The sequence below is a fragment of the Gymnodraco acuticeps genome, unplaced genomic scaffold (assembly GCF_902827175.1).
Source record: "Gymnodraco acuticeps unplaced genomic scaffold, fGymAcu1.1, whole genome shotgun sequence".
Taxonomy (NCBI): domain Eukaryota; kingdom Metazoa; phylum Chordata; class Actinopteri; order Perciformes; family Bathydraconidae; genus Gymnodraco; species Gymnodraco acuticeps.
This window is the reverse complement of record NW_022989964.1, coordinates 94,792-116,625: the sequence shown is the minus strand read 5'-3', so window position 1 is coordinate 116,625 and position 21,834 is coordinate 94,792. Positions and strand designations below refer to the sequence as shown.

Here is a 21,834-nt window from a genome sequence, read left to right as displayed (position 1 = left end):
AGACGGACAAAATGCAACATTTCGACACCACTCTTGAGTTCGAGAAACTTTGATGCACATGTTTTGCTACACATATACAGAGACTGAGCTTTAATATGTATCCCCTGCTGGGTCAGAGATGGTATGGTTAGTATGTTGCTACTTTCACTCACTAAGCTCTCACACACACACACACACACACACACACACACACACACACACACACACTTTGTGTTTCTCTCTCCCACACATCCACTGTTTATTTTCCCTTAACAGGAGTTATTGGTTCTTTCAGCGGTTACTCCTCCATGATCCACTCACATGATGTTGTTCTGTGTTTATGGTCGCTTCATTTAATTTATACACTGGAAAAAATGCTGCTCCAAAATCAAGTAAAAGAATAATGAAAACAAGGTGTTTTCGCTTGTAATAAGTAAAAACATCTGCCAATAGAGCAAGTGAACATTTGCTTGGTTAGATTTCTTGAAATAAGACGGGATATTTAGATAAAGGAGATCTTGTGATTAGCTGTGAAAACTTATTTTGAACTATATCTTACCAGGATCAGTAAATGTTGTTACAAATGTTTTTCTGATGTCAGTATAATAATAAGAATTAGTTATTATTAGTTTTTTAATCAAGTAAGATGTATTTGTTAAAACAAGACGAACCATTTTTTACAAAAACCACAGCAGCTTAAAACACTTGTTTCATTTGAGATACAAAATAAGATGTTTTTAAGAGTCTTGAAGTTGCGTTGTCTAAAAACAAGACCTTATATCTCACTGCATTGTTACCTCTTCAGTTATTAGGTCTTATATCGAGTATAAAGACATATTCTGACTAGAGATGAGAGACGAATATACTTGGCAAGATTTTGAGTTTTTACAGTGTAGACCAAACAACCAATCGATTAGTCTAGAAAATGACCTGCAGATTAATTGAAAATGAAAATAATTGCTTGTTGCACCCTTAGTAAAGAAAGAATAATCAAAAGGGTAAATACATAACTTACAGCACTTATTAAATCCCTGTATACCTTATAAACACCTATGTTTCACCCCTCCACTCTCCTTTTTGTGGTAGCAAAGTGAACCCTGACTGTTTTAATGCCTCAGCTTTTCCTCATTGCTCCTCAGTGCTTCTGTGGAATAGTAAACTGATTCTGAAAGTAGACGAGTGGCCCTTTAATCAATCCGCCAAAAGAAATAAAATTCAACAGATCAATCAGTGAAATAATGAGCCAGAGGAGGAAGTAATGCTGCTGTAATTTCTTCCAGACGCTGATGTAGCCGAGAGGGTTTTAGCAAATCCCTCAGAATAAAAGACACTTACTGTAAGACCTCTGAGCACGGCCCCCTCTTTTAATTAACTCCGGCCCTTATTGGCAGGGTCCTTCTGTCGTGGTCGCACTGAGGGGTCTAACCTGCCATTTCTAACTCTGGGTGACTTCACTGACCCCCCCCCCCCCACTTCACCGGTTCTTAGGGGGCCGATATCTGAGAGCCGGGGGGGGGGGGGAGAGCCCCGTTAATTGATTAGTAGTAGGAATTATTTGAAACAGTTATGATAAGGGACAGGTTTGGTGGTTCCATCGTTCATGTGAGGATGGTAAATTACATTTTCATTTGAACGGAGGGACCATTTACATGCACAAAAACATAACTACAGGAGGGGAGAGGGGTAAGAGGCTTCAAAATGTTCTTTTTAGATTTCCTGGAACAGCTGGGTACTCCAATATTTTGTTGAACTCAAACAGCAGTAAACAATGCATTTTGGTTCTATCTTCATGTGAGGATTGTAAATTATATTTTTTGTTGAATATCTCTTTGGGTTTTTATGTGTTGCTCAGGCAAATAAAGCAATTTGACCTTGGGCTCTTGGAACCTTTGAAGGTCATTTGTTTTATGATTAATTGAAAAAATATCACAGTCAGAAAGGAATTTCAATTATTTCAATTCTGAGCCAATGTCTATTGAACTTTATGTTTTCTTCCTTAACATAATATATATAGACATGTGTATTTATTGGGATAAACCCCTTGAGATGCACCATCTCGTTTTCAAGGGGGTCCCGACAATAGCAACAACTTACATAAACAAAAAGACAAAAAGCAAAACAAGACAAACCACACAGTCTGTTAAGTGAAATTCAAGCAATGCACACAATCATTACAATTTGAGACAGTCGAGCAAATCAGTTTCATCAATAACAGTTTAATTAATAACAAGTACAGACCAGTTGAAAGTGAGATGATAATGCATGTTTAAACAAACCCAATGATGCAAGAGATCTAATAGCAGCAGGTAAAGTATTCCAGTCTGTTGGGGCTTTGAACATGAACGCTCTTCTGCCAGTCAATTTTTTTGCAGAGAAATAAATCTGAACAGAGTGTCTAACTTGATGAATTGGTGAGTAGGGTACAAAATACTGCTTTAAATAAGGGGGATAGTTAAGATAAATGCATTTATATATCAGCTGAAGCCAATGCGTGCGTCTTCTTACATTTAAAGAAGGCCATTTAAGTTGGTTATACATTGTGCAGTGATGTGTACGAAAAGGACAACCAAGAACAAATCTGCATAGTCTGTTGTAGGCTATGTTGAGTGGAGCAAGATCTGATTTATGTGCATTTTGGTAGACAACATCACAATAGTCCATAATCGGAAGAATAAGTTGAGAAGCAATTCTCTTTCGGACACTGAGCGTAAAACAATTGCGAGAGCGGTGTAAAACACATAATGACATCACTACTTAACAATTGTGCTTCTATTGGCTATAGCTTCAACACATTGTACGTGATAGGGTTAGGGGCGGGACATCTCTAAGCTGTCGACCAATCACAACAGAGCCGGCCAGCTACATTGAAGCATGGAGACATGTCACAGTAGAGACACTACATCCTAATATGAAGCTGAACGTTAGCAGAATGTGTCGAAGCCAACTCACATAGAAAAAACCCTCTGATATCATATTATGTCTTTGATTATTCTGAACAAACCTATATTTATTGCTCAGAGCCAATGGTTTTTATGTCAGCTGAGGTAAGGGCCAAACTAACTCCCTTACCAAAAACAAATAACTGGAACTATGTTAGGCTGAATAACTTCATAAAACTAAATAACATTTCATTGATTATTAGGCTCAAAAAAGTATAAGTTTTAGCCCTTGCAAAGCTCACTCAGTATCGTATCATGCATTTCAACTTCAAACACACACTTATGTTACCTGATTTTAGGGCTGTCCCGAATACCATTTTACCACACGTGTATTTCGGTGTATTCACGGCATTCATTTAGTTATTCTACAGTATTGTTGTTTTATAGTTATTTGTTAATGTAACCCAATTTGTGTTCTTTGAAATTGAAAAAGATATCGCATTGTGTTTGTTACTTTCGTTGCAGTTGTATATGTGTTAAGTGTAATTTGGCTTGGCTTCCTATTTTGTATGGACATGCTTTTATTTTGAAGGAGAGTTAGCGCTGTTGACAGGAAGTTGTTGTTGCTACAGAGAAAAAGTAATATCTACATTGTAAAGATGGAGAAAGTAAGCAATAACGTTTATGGTTAAGTGTTAGCACCCCCGAAGAGGCACAAGCTCTTACGTTGATATTGGAGTTTTCAATGAATTCAATTTGACGGGGAAAAAAAACGCAAATAACGAAATTGAAACCCGAATAGTACTCCAACGAACGAATATACATATATTCGGATAATCGGGTACAGCCCTACCTGATTTATTCACAGAACACAACTTATTGACCCTGAAATCCCTCCGATGCATAGAAAATATGCTACTGACTTCAAGAGGGATCAGACTGGGCAGATAAATGATTTGCTGGGCAGTGAAGCGAAGCCACTTTCCTGAATATTTCTGATTTTACACAACGTCCTCTCCTGCCGACTTCAAATCTACCTTGAAATACACTGCAGTCCCTCGGTGGAAAACCGAGCCTGATCTGAATACAGTTTGACAAATCTGCTCCCTAGCTGTTTTATTATAATACTACCCCTTTTTTATTTTAATCTGTTCCCACTATTTGCACTTTGTTTGGGTTTCCTCACTGAGTTAGAACTGCTGTGAAATAAGTCAAGTGAGGCTGAGAGAGAAACAGCACAGTGATGAAATGTTCCCTCTCGCATGCTTCACAATGCTTTTATACTCAGCCAAGTGTACAGCAGAAAACTAACGCTGTTTCCTTGTGCTGTTGCTTTGTTGTTGGGTGTAGGTGTTGCTGACTCAGTTCTGGGCCAGAGCTGTTGCTGGTTTATTGTTGTGCGGTATAAAAACATGTACGGATAATCCTGGCCGCCGGGCTTCAATTTCTGCTCCCGTGGTGCTGAGTTTGCCATTTTGTCCTTTCTGCTGCGCTGCAGGTATTCACTGAGGGTGAAACATCGGCCCTAATGTAGTTTTAGCCGTTCCTTTTTTCACATAAAAGGAGGTTAGGCGCATTCGCTAAAAACCTGGGGATTCAGCTCTCTGAATGTGTGTGTGTGCGCGTGCGTGCACAATGCATGTGCAAGTGCCAGTTTTCTTGTCAAGCCACTTTATTGTTGTGGCACAGTAGCATCAGATGTTGACCAAAGTGCTTTTGAAGACAGGTTAATAATGCAATCTTATGAATAACATTTCAAAAGAAATTGCAGAAAAGAAACAGACAAATAAGACCGACAAAAATGGTGGATTCATCATTGGATAATCCCATCGCCCATGTTGTGAAGTCGATTCTATTTTCTGTGTGTTCATGAGCTTTAAATCCTTATGTGACAACAACATTGTTTAGAGCGTTTAAACTGCATGTTTTAAAGCGACGTTCATGTGAGTTTTACCACAGGAACACATTTTGTTAGATCTTTCCGACACCAGGTGAATGCAGCACACAGCCTTATCTAGCAATGTTAAACGTGGGGTAGGTAAGTTTGAGGAACCGGCTCGAGATACACTTTTTGTTATATTCCATGGAATGCTCTGAACATCCCGATAGCAATGAATATCTTAAGTGCTTTGACAAAAAAGTCATCTGTGGAAGCCGTGGCGCTGTAAAAAGCACGACCAATCATCTGAGCCGGCCCGGCTAAAGTAACTGGATGGCCTACCTGCCTGTCAGCCTTCCATCTGGGCACAAACTTATCTCGTGCCCTCATTGGTCATGTGTGCGTTCGTGTGTGTTGGAGGAGGGGCTCTGTGAGGAAGTGGCAGATTTTTTCCGGCTGTGTATTTTCTAATTCTAGCGCACTCGAGCTGGTTCCTCCAAAATGACCTACCCCACCTTTAAAGAAAGCAGAACAAAACGTGTGTAGCTGCCCGGTTACTTGGATCTGCTCCACAGTTTAATGGGTTTTTTCCTCAGCCCACTTGCTACACCCTTCAACCAAGTTTAATGAATATTTGGCCTGTAGTTTTCCATTAGCGTGCTGAGTCAAACAAACCCTTTAGAATGACCGCACTGAGACATAAAGCCACTGGATAATAAAGGCATATTATGACGGATCATGTAGTCAAAACAACCAAGAGAAGAAGAAAAGGAGAAATCTTAGGGATCTTATTGAAAACGTTCAACAACAACTCCAACAACACCCAGCGTATACAGATAAGGCTTTACTCTGAGATGCATATCAGTTGTGTTTACCTCACACACTCCCTGGTGTTCTGATCCGTACAGATTGTGGCTCAGTGATATATAAAGTATTCAAGTCATTTACTTGCTACACATCTCATGAAAGGAGAAACTACCGCTGGAGGGATTCAAGCCTTTGCAGACCGTTTACATGCACACAAACACAACACACTACTAGGGGAAAGTAAGCTCCAAAATGTTCCTTCTTGATTTCCCGAAACATCCGAGTACTCCAATATATCGTTGGATTTGCAAGAGACTATTTTCAGCTGTGGATTATTCATCATTTGGTGCTCTGGTGAGTTTTATCCGGGGTATAACTCAAAATAAACTACAGTGTGTTTCTGATAATAATGAAACATGTCACTCGGTGCAACAGTGAGGCTCACTGGTGTGTTTAAATAGAGGCTGACCAACACATGAGCTCCGTGGCACAGAGGGGATACAATTCATCAGGCTTGCATACACACACACAAACAGTTTGTCGGATCAGTTCAATGTTGGTTTTGTTTTTTTATTGGATTTTATCACAAAAGAAAATATAGAAAATCACCGGCTGTAGAGTTTTCAGTCAAACTAAGAAAACCACATTGTTAAAATCTCAAAAGAATGTACTCGAAGTGCTCTATTTCTATTTTATGCTCATTATATCACAGCTAAGGGGCGTGGTTCGGCCCGACCATCTTAAACTTTGTTAGGTAGTTAGTTTCGTAACGGACGTAATGTTACGGTTGTAGCTTTTCTCAGACGCGGAGGGATACTGACTTGTTGTGAAAAGTAACTACAATTCTACCCGTGATATACGCCCATTATATCACGGCTAAGAACCAATCAGATTGCTTGATTTGACTTGTCCGTTTTATAAAAAGATATATATTGCAGGATTATTATTCCTGTTGCATTCAGCAGCTTTCGATTGTTGTTCCTGGATGGGGATGACAGCAGAGGATATCAGAAGTCGATTAAATGGATTTGAACGGTGATGAATTGTGTAAAACAAGACAGGAAATCAAGCGGCATCTCAGCAGACTCCCAGCGACGGGGTGGGCTGTTGGGATGAGATGAATCATGGGAGAAGGAGCGTCAGTCGTAATGAAAGTGATCATGAGAGCAGCAGCTAACAGCAGAGCAGATGTCAAACAGCTTCTCGATCACTTCCAGGGCTTTTAAGCATCTGGGCTGCATCCATTAGTGCGATGGACTGTATTTCTTCAAGTGCTCCACTTCTCTCTGTCCTCTCGATGTTCTGTGCTGCAAAACAGGGATGTACAAATAAGAAGAGCTGGATACGGGGCTGTAGCTTCACCAGGATGCTGGTGTTGACATGTGTATTGCATCATCATTATAAAAGAGACATCTGTAAAACTACTTAAATGCAAAGTCCTTTATCACGTTTTTCCGTATCACTTTATAATTGCCTTCACTATAAATGGCATTGAGACGTAATTTAACTCTTGTTAGAATTTACTAATTAAAAATCTATTACATACATTTTTGGTAATAATTACAAAACAATCTGTAAAATGTGTTTAACAATTAGGGTTATAGCACTTTGTTAATGGAGCAGAATACGGTTTTGAACGGTCCAAAACCAGTATTTGAAAGCAGGGTTGCCAACTTTGGGCACCTGGCTGGAGTGAGATTTTGATATCATGGGTTTAATTACACATATGCGCACTAAATGACTGCTATCGTGTCAGTAGCGGGACCTTAGTATGATATACAATATATACAAATACACAATATTGGACACAGACTATAAAGGGCACAAAGTTTCATTCACTATTGAAAGTCAAACACATGTTTGTTTCCACTGTTTTATTGTGTGCCTGTCGCGATAAGCAATTAATTGACTTATCGTACGATAAATAAAAATCCATCCATCCATCTTCTCCCGCTTATCCGTGGTCGGGTCGGGTAAATAAAAATGAACTCGATAAATTGCCATTTACATGAGGATGTGACTAGCAGTTTGAAAGGATGTACTTGAATTATTATTATATATTATCATTATGTCAGTGGTCTAAAATGGTCATACAACGGTGCCGACAATATTATCGTTTATCGCAATAATTTCCGGGAAAATTTATCCAACAAAATTAATGATCGTGAGAGGCCTATACATGAAACACACACACACACACACACACACACAAAACTACAGACTCACTCCAAACTGCCAAACATATTAATTAACACACTCTCACTCTCATATACTCTTTGACTCTATTTTGGCCTAGTAGAACAATAAGCAGCAGACTTTTACTTTTGATCATTTCTACTGGATCTCAGATCTGCGCAATACGGGTCGGGGATTGACCAACCGGCTCCCACTGCTCTGCTGTCCGTTAACGTTGTTAAGAGTGGTGGGGGCGGGGAGGGGGCGGATCAACAGCTTGAGCAGCTGTCAACTCAACATCGTAAATAACCAACCAAAAACGATCGCCGGTTCATCTTGTTTTTGGCGTGAGAATAGTTTGGGCAGCGTGAGAGCGTGAGATTGAGAGTGAAAGCATGTGTCACACGCCAGATGCGTGAGAGTTGGCTACCCTGTTTGTATGACATTTAAAAAGTTGCAATGAATGCTATAATACCTTGTCACTGACTAACTAGAAAATGCCCTTATCTGTGTGACTGGGGCTTTATATACTGGCGGTTATCGATCCTGATGCCAATATTGCCAACGTTAAGTAGTTATTGATGAGTGAGTCTCATTCAGAATGTATCCAGGTTCATCCCGATAGTTTTGGCTCCTCTTCAGAAACCATACCTAGTAGAGATAACATTTCTCGGCATGAGAATCTGAGTTCCCTGATCATCCATTTGAGTGATTTCTGTGTGTTCAGTGAGTAAAATGTGGCCGTGGTGGCTGTTTTCTAATGGCGCTTTTCCACTGCAGGGCCTCGCTCGGCTTAGTATGGTATGGCTAGGCCTCGTTAGGCCTCGTTAGGCCTTGTCAGGCCAGGCTCACTTTATGCTGCGTTTCCATTACAGTTTAGGAACTGGGGTAGTAACTATAGTAACGCAGTGTAGGCAGAGCCGTGACGTCATCTTCAATGAGAAACACAAAACCAGCCGTTAGCTCTTAGCACTCAGAGCTCACAGCTCTTCATATCTGTTCAGAAACTAGACACAAGTTAAACAAGTACAAACCACAGACTGTCTGTGTCATGGAGAATACAGTCGCTGCCAGTGGCGAGCCGTGACTTTTATACCTAGGCCCTCTGACCCCCCCCTCGGAAAAAAAAGAAGAGATATTACGTCACAGCGTATACTTCAGCGGAATATCAAAACAGCGGCCCGGGGTGCAAAACGCATCAATGACAGCGACCCTCTGCCACACAAAACAACACCATTTATATAAACACCTATCATGACAGGCTCCCACAGCCAAGTAGCAATTACAAATGAATTAAGTCGGCACGGCGGCCCACATTGAAAATGACTTTGGCCTACCTTTGATGATAAATCACTTAAACACACAGTCCATCCTCCTGTCCTTTTGGATGAAGCACTTGATGGCGGGTCATGCAGCTGATCCTTTGCCACTCCAGTGTATCATTGTAACTCAATCTTGAAAATGACTCGGTTAATAATTTCGCAACGATGTCATCACTATCACTGAAGTGAGCCATCATGAACGAACTTATGCTAATCATAAATCTATCGTTTAGATTTATGATTCGAAAATAATAAAAGTAGGGTAGACATGTGGATATTATCCGGCTGAACACAACGTGCATTTATCTAACAGGTTCGTTTTCCACAGACCTTATTTCAAGCTATTTTCCAAAATCCTATGGAGAAATCCCGTTGCTTTCTGTCGAGGGAATCCGAGCGCAGCTTACTTCCGGGTTTTAGGACGCGTCACTGCACCACTTGCATAGACCTCACAGCGGGCGGACTTGTCATAAAGTCCTCGAAAATAAAGCCCGCCCATTTAGAGGGAAGATATGATTGGTCAATTGTACTGTCATTTGACATTACTCTCTCGTTGAGTTACTATAGCTGGGCCCTCTGTGAATGTAGAGAGGGACCAACAAGCTCTCCCGTCTTCACATAACTCGCAGAGACGGCATTTAACCCTTCACATTCCAACAGACACTGAAAAGGCAGATTTGAAGGATTTATTTCTTTGGAAATATTATTTTAAATACAATTAAATCAAGTTATGTTGGTAAAACTAATGAAAAATGTAACAACAAAAACATATACAAAATAATATTTAATTTTTTATATTTTTTTGTTACATTACATTTTCATTGCTTTCAGAACTAATTCTATAGTTCCTCACATGTTAATAAACAAGAACATATGATTTTCATGGTCAAAATTACAATTATTCAACAATATTTGACTTCTTCTTCCTCCTGCTTCTATAACATTTTGTTTTTGGTATGCCAGCCATTTTGGATGAAAAGAAAGAGGAACTTCCCAGCCTGCAATTTTAACCAATGACATATCACTGGAAAGACCAGGATGTCCTCTGTACAGTACATCAGGGATTGATAAAGTAGATCAAAAGAGTAAAAGGAGATGCATGTTAACAAAATGTCTACTACAGTGGACATTTCCAATGGGCTGGGTCCCAGGAGGTTAAGAGATGTTTTCAGAAGATTTTAAAGCCCCCTTTCGCTCTAGCTTCAATCATTCTGTCCCATACACACCCATTATAAAATCTAAAAAGCCCTGAAAATGTCACTAAACTTAAATTGGATTTTAGGGAAACCAGTTCCTTATATCAAAAACCCTTTTAGTCCAGTAAGATAGTTTGGAGAGTAGTTTAAACCTTGGTTTACAGCACATTTTCCGTGGGCTGCTTACCCCGAAGAAAACCAGACGTTTTTCCGTACCAGACGAGGATTTTGTCTGCACTGAAAGAGCCATCTTGGATTTCAGTGTGCAGATCTTATAAATAAATCTATGTCTGCAACTCAGTCAATGTCGAGCAGAGATCTGAAATAATGTGTGCAGTGTCAGGCTTTCTGTGGTACTTTAATGCGAGCTGCAGCACAACCACAAAGCCACAGTACAACTTCCTTTCAAAGTGTGTGTGAGTGTGAACACGGTAGTGGCTGCCGCTCACTTATTACAGCTGATTTTCCTGTGGTTTCCTGCACTTAGGAGTTTGGTTTCTGCCACCGCACTCACTCCGCTTCAAAATCTCTGTCCGCAGACGATCCTTTGAAAGAAAAAGGAGAGAAAAGTTATGTTTTTCTGAGGTCTGGAGGCTGTCAATGAGCCACCTGTTTGCTCTCTCAGCCATTTCAAGCTGCACAGCACTTTCCCTCCCTTCAGTAATGACACAACACATTCGCTTTCTCACAAGCCTGAAATGGATTGGACTGAAAAGGTGGTTTTAAAACCCAAAAAAACAGTGGACTAAGTGGACTAAGAAGCATCTTAGTGGTAGATATATAAGGATATTGAACCCAGAGGCGAAGTATCCAAAGAAAATAATGAAAACTCTTTGTTCCCACATGTTGTAGATGTTCCTGTGAAATCCATTTCTTCACAAGATCAGATAAAGCTCTGATTAATTAGTCAATTGACCTTTTGTTCTTAGATTATCTTCACTATCTGTTATTCTTAAAGGTCAGGAATGAACATACATTTGTTCTGATCTTAACTCACATAAAACGTGCTGTTCTTACTTCAGATCTTGCCTCTAATACTAAAAGACAAACCAATACTTATTCTATAAAATATACAAATAAGTTTACACTAACAACACATTAAAGCCTCACTATGAACTGGACTTGCAGCGCTGACTGATCTATACTCCACCAAAACGGCTCACATCATGAAGTCATACAGAAGTATTTCCTCCTCTCACTGATCCTCGTTCAGTTTCTTTCTTGTTTTCTCACTATTACAGTATATTATCTCTCGCTATGGTTTATCAGCAGCCACGCTAAGGCTGCAGGTTGTTCGACGCAAAGTAAGAAGTCGTGGTGTGGTTCTGGGTGTTAGGGGGAAGGGCCAAGAGGGAAAAGAACAGGCAGTTAAGAAAGTCATTACCTTCAGCACATTATGGCCCGAGAAGAGCGCCATGATAATAACTTTACTTCACTGCCAGTGTGTGTGTGTGTGTGTGTGTGTGTGTGTGTGTGTGTGTGTGTGTGTGTGTGTGTGTGTGTGTGTGTGTGTGTGTGTGTGTGTGTGTGTGTGTGTGTGTGTGTGTGTGTGTGTGTGTGTGTGTGTGTGTGTGTGTGTGTGTGTGTGTGTGTGTGTGTGTGTGTGTGTGCGTGCGTACATACATAATCTGTGCGACTGCCTCCCATATCCTCCGCTTAATGCTGTCCACATCCACTGTGCAGCGCTGATAGCATAGCTTAGCCTCCAGCGAGCGCCTGTTTAGTGCAGGTAGAAATGATAGGACTTCCATTAAGAGGATGGAGCGCGTTACAAAAAGGCTTTTATTGCACAGCTGGGCTCTACTGATTCCTGATATCGCCGCACATTTACTGCCAACTTTAAACTGTTATGAATATTATTGTTGAAATAATTTGTATTCCCTATCTCTCTCTCTCCCCATCCCTTCACATTATCCCCTCCTCTCCCTATCCTTGTCACTAAAGCAACAGCATAGCAGCGTCGGCGGTGTGTGCCTTCAACCTGAGCGCCATCTCGCAGGCCTTCAACGGGCCTTTCCGCTCCCAGGAGAACCCCCGCTCCACCTGGCTGCCCACCGCCAACCCCATCCACAACTTCCAGGTCAGTTTAACCAATTAAATGAGCCCTTGATACGGCACCGGCTCATAGGCTGCAACAAAGATGGGAGACCAGACAAGTTATGTGTCACAAAAAGCGTATTTATTTACGATATAACAAAAACCAAGGACTTCAAAGACACCTAAGCAAATGTGGAAGTCAGTCATCAGTAATGTTTGCGTGTATGTGAAAATGTGCAGAAACTAAGACCGTGCCCAACAGAAGAGTGTCAGTTGGTGTTGGCCTTTTTATCTTGACAGCCCAGGTGCTTTATGGGTTTTCCCCTTTCCTGTAGTGTGTAATATAAGTTTTAGTGCATGTAAATGGTCTGCTAAGGCTAAAATCCCTGTGTTCCCCCAGTGGGAGTTTCTCTCACACACATTAAAAAAATAGATAGTCCAAATGCTAGAAGAAGATGGATCCAGGTGAATGTCAACAATCCTCCAGCTAACCAATCAGAGCAGACTGGACTCTGGTTTTAGACAGAGGGTGAGAAGAGGTGCTGCTGTGTCAAATAACTGACAAAGCCATTTCATATTTGCAAAGACGTTGCTTTAACTGTAAGAAACGATCCAACAATTGGTCGATTTCTTTCTAAGAAACAAGTCCACAGTCCAGTCCAGGCGCTTGTCGAAAGAAAACTGGAAGAATGTTTGCAAAATATAGTGATTACTACAGTTTCTGCGAAAAGATATAATAATATATTTTATTTCTATAGCGCTTTTCTTGAACCCAAAGACGCTTTACATTTGGGAGGGAGGGTAGACAAACAAAACTAAAACAAAAACAAACAAAAACAGAAAAGCAGTCAGGAGGAAGTTGGTTGAGAGGGGGGGGGGGCTTATGGATGCAGAGTTGAAGAGGTGGGTTTTGAGGCGGGACTGGAACAGGGTGAGGGACTCAGACTCACGGAGGTATTGGGGGAGGGAGGTCCAGAGCTTCGGGGCTGCCACAGAGAAGGCTCTATCCCCGAAGCTCCGGAGTTTGGCCTTGGGGATGGAAAGCAAACCGGCTGAGGTGGATCTGAGGGACCGGGTGGTTGGTAGAGGATGAGAAGGTCAGCGAGGTAGGGGGGGGGCAGATGGTGGAGGGCTTTGAAAGTGAAGACCAGCCAATTAAATCCAATTAAATTTAAATCAAGCCACAATCTCAATCAATTTCCCCCTAACAGAGGAACATTTGAGTCTCAGGAATGCCTCCTCTCCAGTTCTCGTTGTCCAACAGTCCATATTCCTTTTTTAAATATATTTCAACAACAATTTCAAGCTTAAATGTATAACCAGTTTGTGGCTCGAGCTCGCTCACTTCTTACACAGCACAGCGGGACTGAGGTTACCTTTAAGATACCGTTTAAAATTCAAAAATCATTGCTATACTTTTCAAAAATGGAGTCTACTAACAAATCAATCTCTCATTTGAAGTCCTAAAGAACGAGCAGTGCTCATCTGTGCAGCCGAAGAAAGCTTTCAGAGCCGTTTATTTGTATTCTTCTCTAGCGTCTCATCGCAGGCACATTGTTCAGTCGTTTCACACCCCAGAAAAAGTTGCAATTACTGAGAATAGAATTAAGAGTGGAAAACAAAATCTAACCCGACAGAGTATTGATTTCCTATATGCAGTAACTGTGAGGTGCTTCGCCATTGTTTCTATTTTCCAGCCTACATTTGTTCAACCTCTTCTGACACCTCACCCCGTTTCCTTTCTGTTGTGAAAATAGTGAATGTCCTCTTCCAGTATGAGAGTAGCATGATAACAAAGGTATCCCAACTGTAGCTGTGAACATGACAGGATATACGATTACCTAGAAGAGCATCAGGACTGTTTGAGGCATATGATAGCTATGTGATTAACATGATGATTCAGCCTCTATGGAGACAGACATATGACAAGCATGCTCATTTCTGACGAGGAGCTAATCTGAAGTAAACATTGCATTTTTAGGTTTTGAGAAAAAAGTCCGATTTTTGAGAAAGATTTTTGATATTTTGAGAAAAAGTCAGAATTTTGAGATTTTCTGAATTTTGAGAAAAAGTCAGAATTTTCAGATTTTCAGAAAAAAGCCAACGACTCAGTATTTTGTACATGACAGGATGTATGATTACCTAAGAACCGGCATTCCTCCATCTTGTGATTGTGTAACTCCCTCTCTTGGATATCAGCATGTGAAGGACACTGTTCAGGAACTAGTTGTGATGACTACTTCCATTCTGAAGAGGATCAGAAATACATGGATCCTGATATTGAAGCTCAAGCCGGTGACGAGTGATATATTTCTAACACTTTCCCTCCTCAGTGCGGCACTATAAACGACGAGGGTCCCAACGAGGGTCTGACGGAGCGCAGCCTGCAGGACGCCCAGAGGCTCTACCTGATGAACGACGTGGTGCAGCCGGAGTCTGTGGATCCGCTCGTCATGCAGGACGACGTGCGCTTCTCCAACCTGGTGGTGGACATCGTGCAGGGCATGGACACCCTCTACCACGTCATGTACATCAGCACAGGTGAGGGAAGGAGGGAAGGAACACAACTTATTCAAGATTCAAGGCTTTTATTGTCATTCGTAGATAGCTACAGTGTAGATATGTCAATGAAAAGCTTAGGTCACAGGCTCCTCCAGCAGTGCAACACAATAACACAGACAAAATAATTAAAATAGTGCAAGTAATACAAATAAAATAGAATAGAAATAGTGCAAGGAGAGTCTATATTGAAGTTATCTTACTACTGAATATGCATCCGGAAATTAAAGATCAAATTAAATACTGCAAGGCAAGTTTATTTATATATACATATATGTATTTATACAGCACCTTTCAACACAAGGCAATTCAAAGTGCTTTACAAAAATGAAAGACCTTAAGAGCATTAAGAAACCTATCATAAAATGGCATTTAAAAACACTCATTTAAAAGCAAAGATAATAAAACATGAATAACAGGTACATGAATAAAAGTTACAGTGCAGCGTGAGATGTGAATAGCTCAATTAAAAGCAGCGGCAAAAAGAAAAGTCTTCAGCCTGGATTCAAAAGTAGTCAGAGTTGCAGCGGACCCGCAGGTTTCTGGGAGTTGGTTCCGGATGTTCGGAGCATAATAACTGAACGCTGGTATCTACTCCCTTCTTCAGAATACGGCACCATCTTGAAGGCCCTTGCTACGCCCAATAAGAACCTGCAGGGGTGTTACCTGGAGGAGATGGAGCTCCTCCCAGCGGGGGTGCGGGAACCCATCCTGAGTCTGCAGATCCTCCACAGCGACAGGTCGCTCTTCGTCGGGCTCAACAACCGAGTCCTGAAGATCCCGCTGGAGAGGTGCTCCACCTACAAGACGGAGACGTGAGTACTGCACACAATCTGCACAATGTGGGGGAGAACTGATCCAGGAAGATCATGATACACATCCTGGCAACCCAACACTAAACCCAACACTATCCTTTCATGAAGTTTGATATGGAGATAACTTGGAAAATAGAAACCGAGGAACTGTGGAAGTAAATGTAAGTAATGTGTAAGAGGGAGAATTACATTAATGCGACATTCCACACCAAAATCAAAAATACATATTGTAGGCTACGTGGTGATAATACCCAAAACACACCCGCCAACAAGTGAGCACAAACCTCTCCACAGTGATTAGAAGCACCCTTCCTTCTGCACAGTGATGCAGATGCTTCATGAGATTTATCGAAGAGAGGGAAAGTCTGATTCTTATAAGAAAAACATTACCTCTTTCCCGGCATCTCTCTGCGCATGATCCTTGGTTTAAGTCACTAAGTTGCAAGAAAAGTGAGCGAAACTTTGATAAATTGAAGAAGCTTGGGATTCAACTGTGTAGTTCCAAGATGTTGAAATATGTCCGTCCTGTCCAGCATCAGTGGTGGGAAAGGACATGTCTGTGACTCTCCATCCTTGTTGCGTGTGAAAATCAACATAGCAGGATGGTCAGAGTGACGGCCATCTTGATATGCCTTTTATCCCGTTACTTTTGCAAAAAACGAGTAGAGTGTTGCCGTGAATTTCGATGTTCAGTGTGGTGCTTAGTGAAATGACCAAGGCAAACACTTCTATGTTAATTCTACTCTCGTTCTATTTCTATAGTGTTACGACTAAGTAAACGGGTTTGAACTCAAATGCACGACTCACACAGGTTTAAACAAAAAAGGGTTTATTCAAACCAAAGCTCAACTACAACGGTACAAAAAACGAAATCACTCTTAACGAGGAAAAACACTGGGAGAGGAAAAACACTGGGAGCATGAATGACAAATGATACTTAAAGGGGTCAGAAAATAAAACCCTCTCTCTTTTCCTCCGTACCCAAATCTCTAAAAACGGGGAACAACGGAGCTGATCCAGATTTGCGTCCGATATGACGTAATATCTGAAATGTGGACCCACGGCCCAATCAGAAACGTTGCTATCAGAAACAATGCCCGACTGTTTTGGACGTAATATGGTCGGTGTTTACATTAGCATCGCTAACACTCAGAGCTAACCTGTACTGGAGAGCATGTGTATGAAGAAGCAGGAAGTAAAAAGGAACTCACCTTGTGGTATAACCGGCAAGAGAGAAAGCCTTTGAGCTCCAGACTGTTTCAGAGAGAATCCTTGATAATCCATGATATGGCGTTTCATCACGGCAGCATTTAGTTTAGACAGTAGCTGCCGGGTCCCGCATGAGCTCAGACCCTCCTCTATTATTTCTTATCAATTATTTTATTTTTTTAAAGCTTTATCACAAAATCAGCACTTTTGAAACAGGAAGTGAAATAGAGGGATATGAGGCATGGCTAGAATGGGAGATCTGTTTGGTGTTTTGAGCAAAACACTTCATAGACATGAATATATATGTGTATATATCTGAGATCTATGCTATTGCCTAAAAATAGCATGATAGTTGCACTTTAAACAAGACGTGGCTCGAAGCTCTGCTTGGGAGTATTCCTGGCAAGATAACGCTGGTTGTTTGTCACAAAGAACGAAACGAACTGGCACAGGACAAAGGGAGACGAGGACTATAAATACACAAGGTAATGTGGAACAGGTGGAAACAATCAGGCGCGGGGTCGACAATCACAGGAGTGGGTGACACACAAGGAAGGGAGGTCAGAGTATCTGAAACGAGAGGGAAGGTTACTATTCAAAATAAAGGGGAAAGTCACAAGACAAAGACAGAACAACATAATTTGCGAGAGATGATAGACGCATGATTCTTACTCTTATTCTTTATTAGGATCCGCATTGGCACTAGCATGAACATTGGCTATTCTATCATTGAATCTTTAAGAAGTCAAATCATGGTCCTGGATCAGTTTTGTGATATAACAACATACTTAGGGTGTTTCTCAATCTCGAGTACGCTTGCTTGGTAGCACATGTCTTCCGAGCGTCTTGCTTCGGAAGCGAGGCAAGAATACTACTGATGTGTCGGTCGCGAACGAGCCGGCTCCTTTCATCAAATCAAATCAAGTTTTATTTATAGCACATTTATAAACGATTTTTGGTCGAGCCAAAGTGCTGTACATATAATAAAAATAGCCTACAGTAGAGACACTTTACAGCAAATACAACAGCACAGATTGTTCAGAATATCAGTATGAGAAAAACGACACCCTCTATCCTTAGACCCTCTGTCCTTAGACCCTCTGTCCTTAGACCCTCACATTGTACAAGGAAAAACCTCCGGAGAAAACCCACAGTTTAAGGGGAACATGGGAGAAAGCTCAGGGAGAGTGAACGACGGGAGCCGGCTCGCGCCCGCGAACGAGCCGTTTTTAGTAATACAAGACAGAATGATATGATGATCTCCGCGCTACAGCTGCTCCGTGCAGTAACATGTAATATCCAAGGATTAGAGACGGTTGGATGCTGCTGTTTTGAGCATTGCAATATATTTATTTTCACTATGTTATTTATTGATGATTATCCTTAGGCTCAGCAAAGATTTGATGTCAGCTGCTGCTGTCTTTTTTTCTATAGTTAATACTGAAATAGAGCCCTACTGTTTTGTCAGGGCCTTTTCTTTAAATATAATTTTAAAATGTCCACACAGTAGCCCCTTTTTTTAAATGTCTATGCTTAAGTTTTTATAGGTGTTGCTATCTGCTTTGTGTAGCGTGGTTCTCCAAGCAAGTCAGTGCATTCACTGGGTGGTATATCAGAGGGTTAGGGTCTGTAAATGCAATGAAAACATTTGGCCACAGCAAATCCATCCATCCATCCATCCATCTTCTTCCGCTTATCCGTGGTCGGGTCGCGGGGGTAGCAGTTCCAGCAGAGAGCCCCAAACTTTCTTTTCCCTGGCGACATCAACCAGCTCTGACTGGGGGATCCCAAGGCGCTCCCAGGCCAGCGAAGAGATATAATCCCTCCACCTGGTCCTAGGTCTACCCCTTGGTCTCTTCCCAGCTGGACGTGCCTGGAACACCTCCCTAGGGAGGCGCCCAGGTGGCATCCTAACTAGGTGCCCGAACCACCTCAACTGGCTCCTTTCGACGCGAAGGAGGAGCGGCTCAACTCCGAGTCCCTCCCTGATGACCGAACTTCTCACCTTATCCCTAAGGGAGACACCAGCCACCCTGCGGAGAAAACCCATCTCGGCCGCTTGTATCCGCGATCTCGTTCTTTCGGTCATGACCCATCCTTCATGACCATAGGTGAGGGTAGGAACGAAAATGGCCCGGTAGACAGAGAGCTTTGCCTTCTGGCTCAGCTCCCTTTTCGTCACAACGGTGCGGTAAAGCGACTGCAGTACCGCTCCCGCTGCTCCGACACAGCACAGCAAATCATTTATATTAAACATGTCATTTTTACTTTTGAATACTTCAGTATAAAGGATGTATTGAATAATATAAGTGATATACACATATACATCATTCATTAGTCAAAACAGGGCTACATTTGATTTAATTATAAAAGGTATAATATGTGGTAAACTGAAGAGCCGTTTGGGAGCCGAAAGAGCCGGCTCTTCTTGGTGAGCCGAGCCAAATGATCCGGCTCACCAAGAAGAGCCGGAATTCCCATCACTAGTAGTCGCGTATTTCCAAGTCACTTCCTTCAGAAACGAAGCAAGTATACTTCCAAGCCACAGCTTCGGAAAACGAAGAAGAATGGAACAGGCTAACAAGTGTGCCACTCTCTCTAACGGTTTCAACATAAACTGTACCGAAAATAAATACCTCACGATGTCTATCTAATTATGAACTTGCTTTACTTTCATGGAACACTTTTTTGGTGATAACAAATGTAACAAAGTAACATATTTACCAACACATGTTCTACGCCACTATACTTACATTTAAATGTGTGCTGCTTCGGTTCAGCCATTCTCCTCAAGGGTTTTTGAAATTGGTCCGTGTGCAAAGCATTGTGGGGATTTTAAGACCGGAGTCTAGTCTACACATGTGCAGCCTCGAAATTTCTCCAAACAAAGTACGCCGGGCTCGGTGGAATTCCAAGTATGCTGGACATTGGAACAGTACTTCGGCGGCACTCGATGACGTAGTATGCTTGAAATAGTGGCTCTGGAGCAGCTTTACTGGAGATTGAGAAACACCCTTAGACAGCAGGGTGCTACTACCAAATAAAGTAATGAGCCACCTGAGGTAATGTAGTCCTCGTTTAGTGAAAGCAGCCGTGCGGTATACGCAGTGTGCATTTTATTGTTCCCTTTATCCCTCTTGGCAGTGGATTCATTTTGCCCCGTTTGGTTTTCTATTGAAGGTAATTATCTGTCCTCAGCTGGGATTAATGTCCGTGACACTTCACCTATAATCATTAAAGTCCATATGGGAGCAGACAAATGAGCGGGGCGGTGTCTGCACGCAAGAGAAAATTAATTTGCTGTGTGTTTCTTTTATAGTGATGGAAGTTGTGCATAATAGAGAGAGAGAATGCTTCTGGCTTTTTGTTTGTTTCTGAATCAGAGGACAAACAAAAAGTGTTTCTCTGGAGGCACGCGTGTGTGATACAAAGACACGTAGAGAAAGAGAGCTCTGCCATCTTCAGCTTCAGTGTGATTCATGTGGAAATGTGCGTCTCGAGGGTGAGGAGGGGGAGGGGGAAAGCTCTCAGTCTGTTTGTCCAACCTTTCTGTCTCTCATCAGCGCTCTCAATCAGGATCCTCAGCCCGGCCACCTCCGTCCTTCAAAGTCAACTTCAGCTTAGCATAAATATGACTTTGTGCTATTTTCAGTGTGTGTGTGTGTGTGTGTGTGTGTGTGTGTGTGTGTGTGTGTGTGTGTGTGTGTGTGTGTGTGTGTGTGTGTGTGTGTGTGTGTGTGTGTGTGTGTGTGGTGTGTGTGTGTGTGTGTGTGTGTGTGTGTGTGTGTGTGTGTGTGTGTGTGTGTGTGTGTGTGTGTGTGTGTGTGTGTGTGTGTGTGTGTGTGTGTGTGTGTGTGTGTGTGTGTGCGTGTGCGTGTGCGTGTGCGTGTGCGTGCGTGCGTGCGTGCGTGCGTGCGTGCGTGCGTGCGTGCGTGCGTGCGTGCGTGCGTGCGTGCGCATTGATGCCTGGACGAGTTTTTATATGCCTGATGAGTCAGCTCGCTATTTTATACTAAATCCAAACTCCCAGACACACGCCCCGACACACACACACATGCACTACACACACACACACACACACACACACACACACACACATGCACCATTCACACACACACTCACACACACACACACACCAGCAGCAGCACCAGCGAGGAGAACCTTTGCATTTAATAAGATGTGGGTGAGATATGCAGGATGAGAAAGACACAGAGGAACAGGAAAGAAAGAAATAGCCAAGAGGAAAGCACAGATACAGAGAGGAGTCCTGGTTGAGACACAGCGGGGGTGAAACGATAACAAGAGTGGGCTTCAAGGGCACCAGAAGGGGGGGAGGAAGGTAGGACTATGTAATCCAGACTGCCATATTCTGCCCACCTTTGTTCACAATCTTTGAAATGCACTGCAGCCATGATAATAAGGTTTTTGAATAATGTAGAATAGCCTCCTCTCAAAGCTATACATCTATTCTAAAACGTAGATCTCTTCTTATGTGTATGCGTGTGTCTCTTAGTGTTCAGATGTGAAATATTAGGCTCTTTCACTGCTTGCATTCGAGGTTATTGGTAGCAGCATAGTAGCGAATGTCTCCCCTGTTGAAAGTACCTTTGCTGCTTGAACAGAATGCTTCCTTTTGGCTTAGTTGTAAGTGAAAAAGATTAGCTGTCATTTCTGCTCAAGTGTGTGTGTGTCTGCTGCCTTGGAAGTAAATGTTAAAACTGAATATGCAGCATGTCGCAGAAAGGGCAACTGGGTGATGATGAGACTACAAATTATACCAGAGTAAAAAGGCTCAGTGAAAACAGGTGTTGGAGCCATTTGGTTTGAACGTTAGATAAATATATACTCTTAAGTTTAAAGTATGATTTTTAGATTTGTGTTAATGAGTGTGACGTCATGTCCTCCTCCTGTAGTGCACGAGGCTGCTGATGGTCTGATGGTTTTCCCTTTCCTGCAGTTTGTTATATAGGTTTGTGT

At 42.0% G+C, this 21,834-nt stretch overlaps 1 protein-coding gene across 1 annotated transcript; it reads left to right on the top strand.

Moving 5' to 3' along the window:
- The first annotated feature begins 12,179 nt into the window (after nt 1-12,179).
- Nucleotides 12,180-15,652, top strand: LOC117542886 (semaphorin-5B-like). Its single transcript, XM_034210761.1, has 3 exons — nt 12,180-12,317; nt 14,608-14,815; nt 15,441-15,652. The coding sequence occupies exons 2-3, from the start codon at nt 14,686-14,688 to the stop codon at nt 15,650-15,652; spliced, it is 342 nt and encodes a 113-aa protein (XP_034066652.1). The 5' UTR covers nt 12,180-12,317; nt 14,608-14,685.
- Nucleotides 15,653-21,834: the final 6,182 nt, after the last annotated feature.

Bases quoted from the DNA above. Each gene is read 5' to 3' on its own strand.
- LOC117542886 (XM_034210761.1), top strand. From the start codon at position 14,686: ATGAACGACGTGGTGCAGCCGGAGTCTGTGGATCCGCTCGTCATGCAG. The intron at 14,816-15,440 runs GTGAGGGAAGGA...TCCCTTCTTCAG, and splicing joins CGTCATGTACATCAGCACAG to AATACGGCACCATCTTGAAG.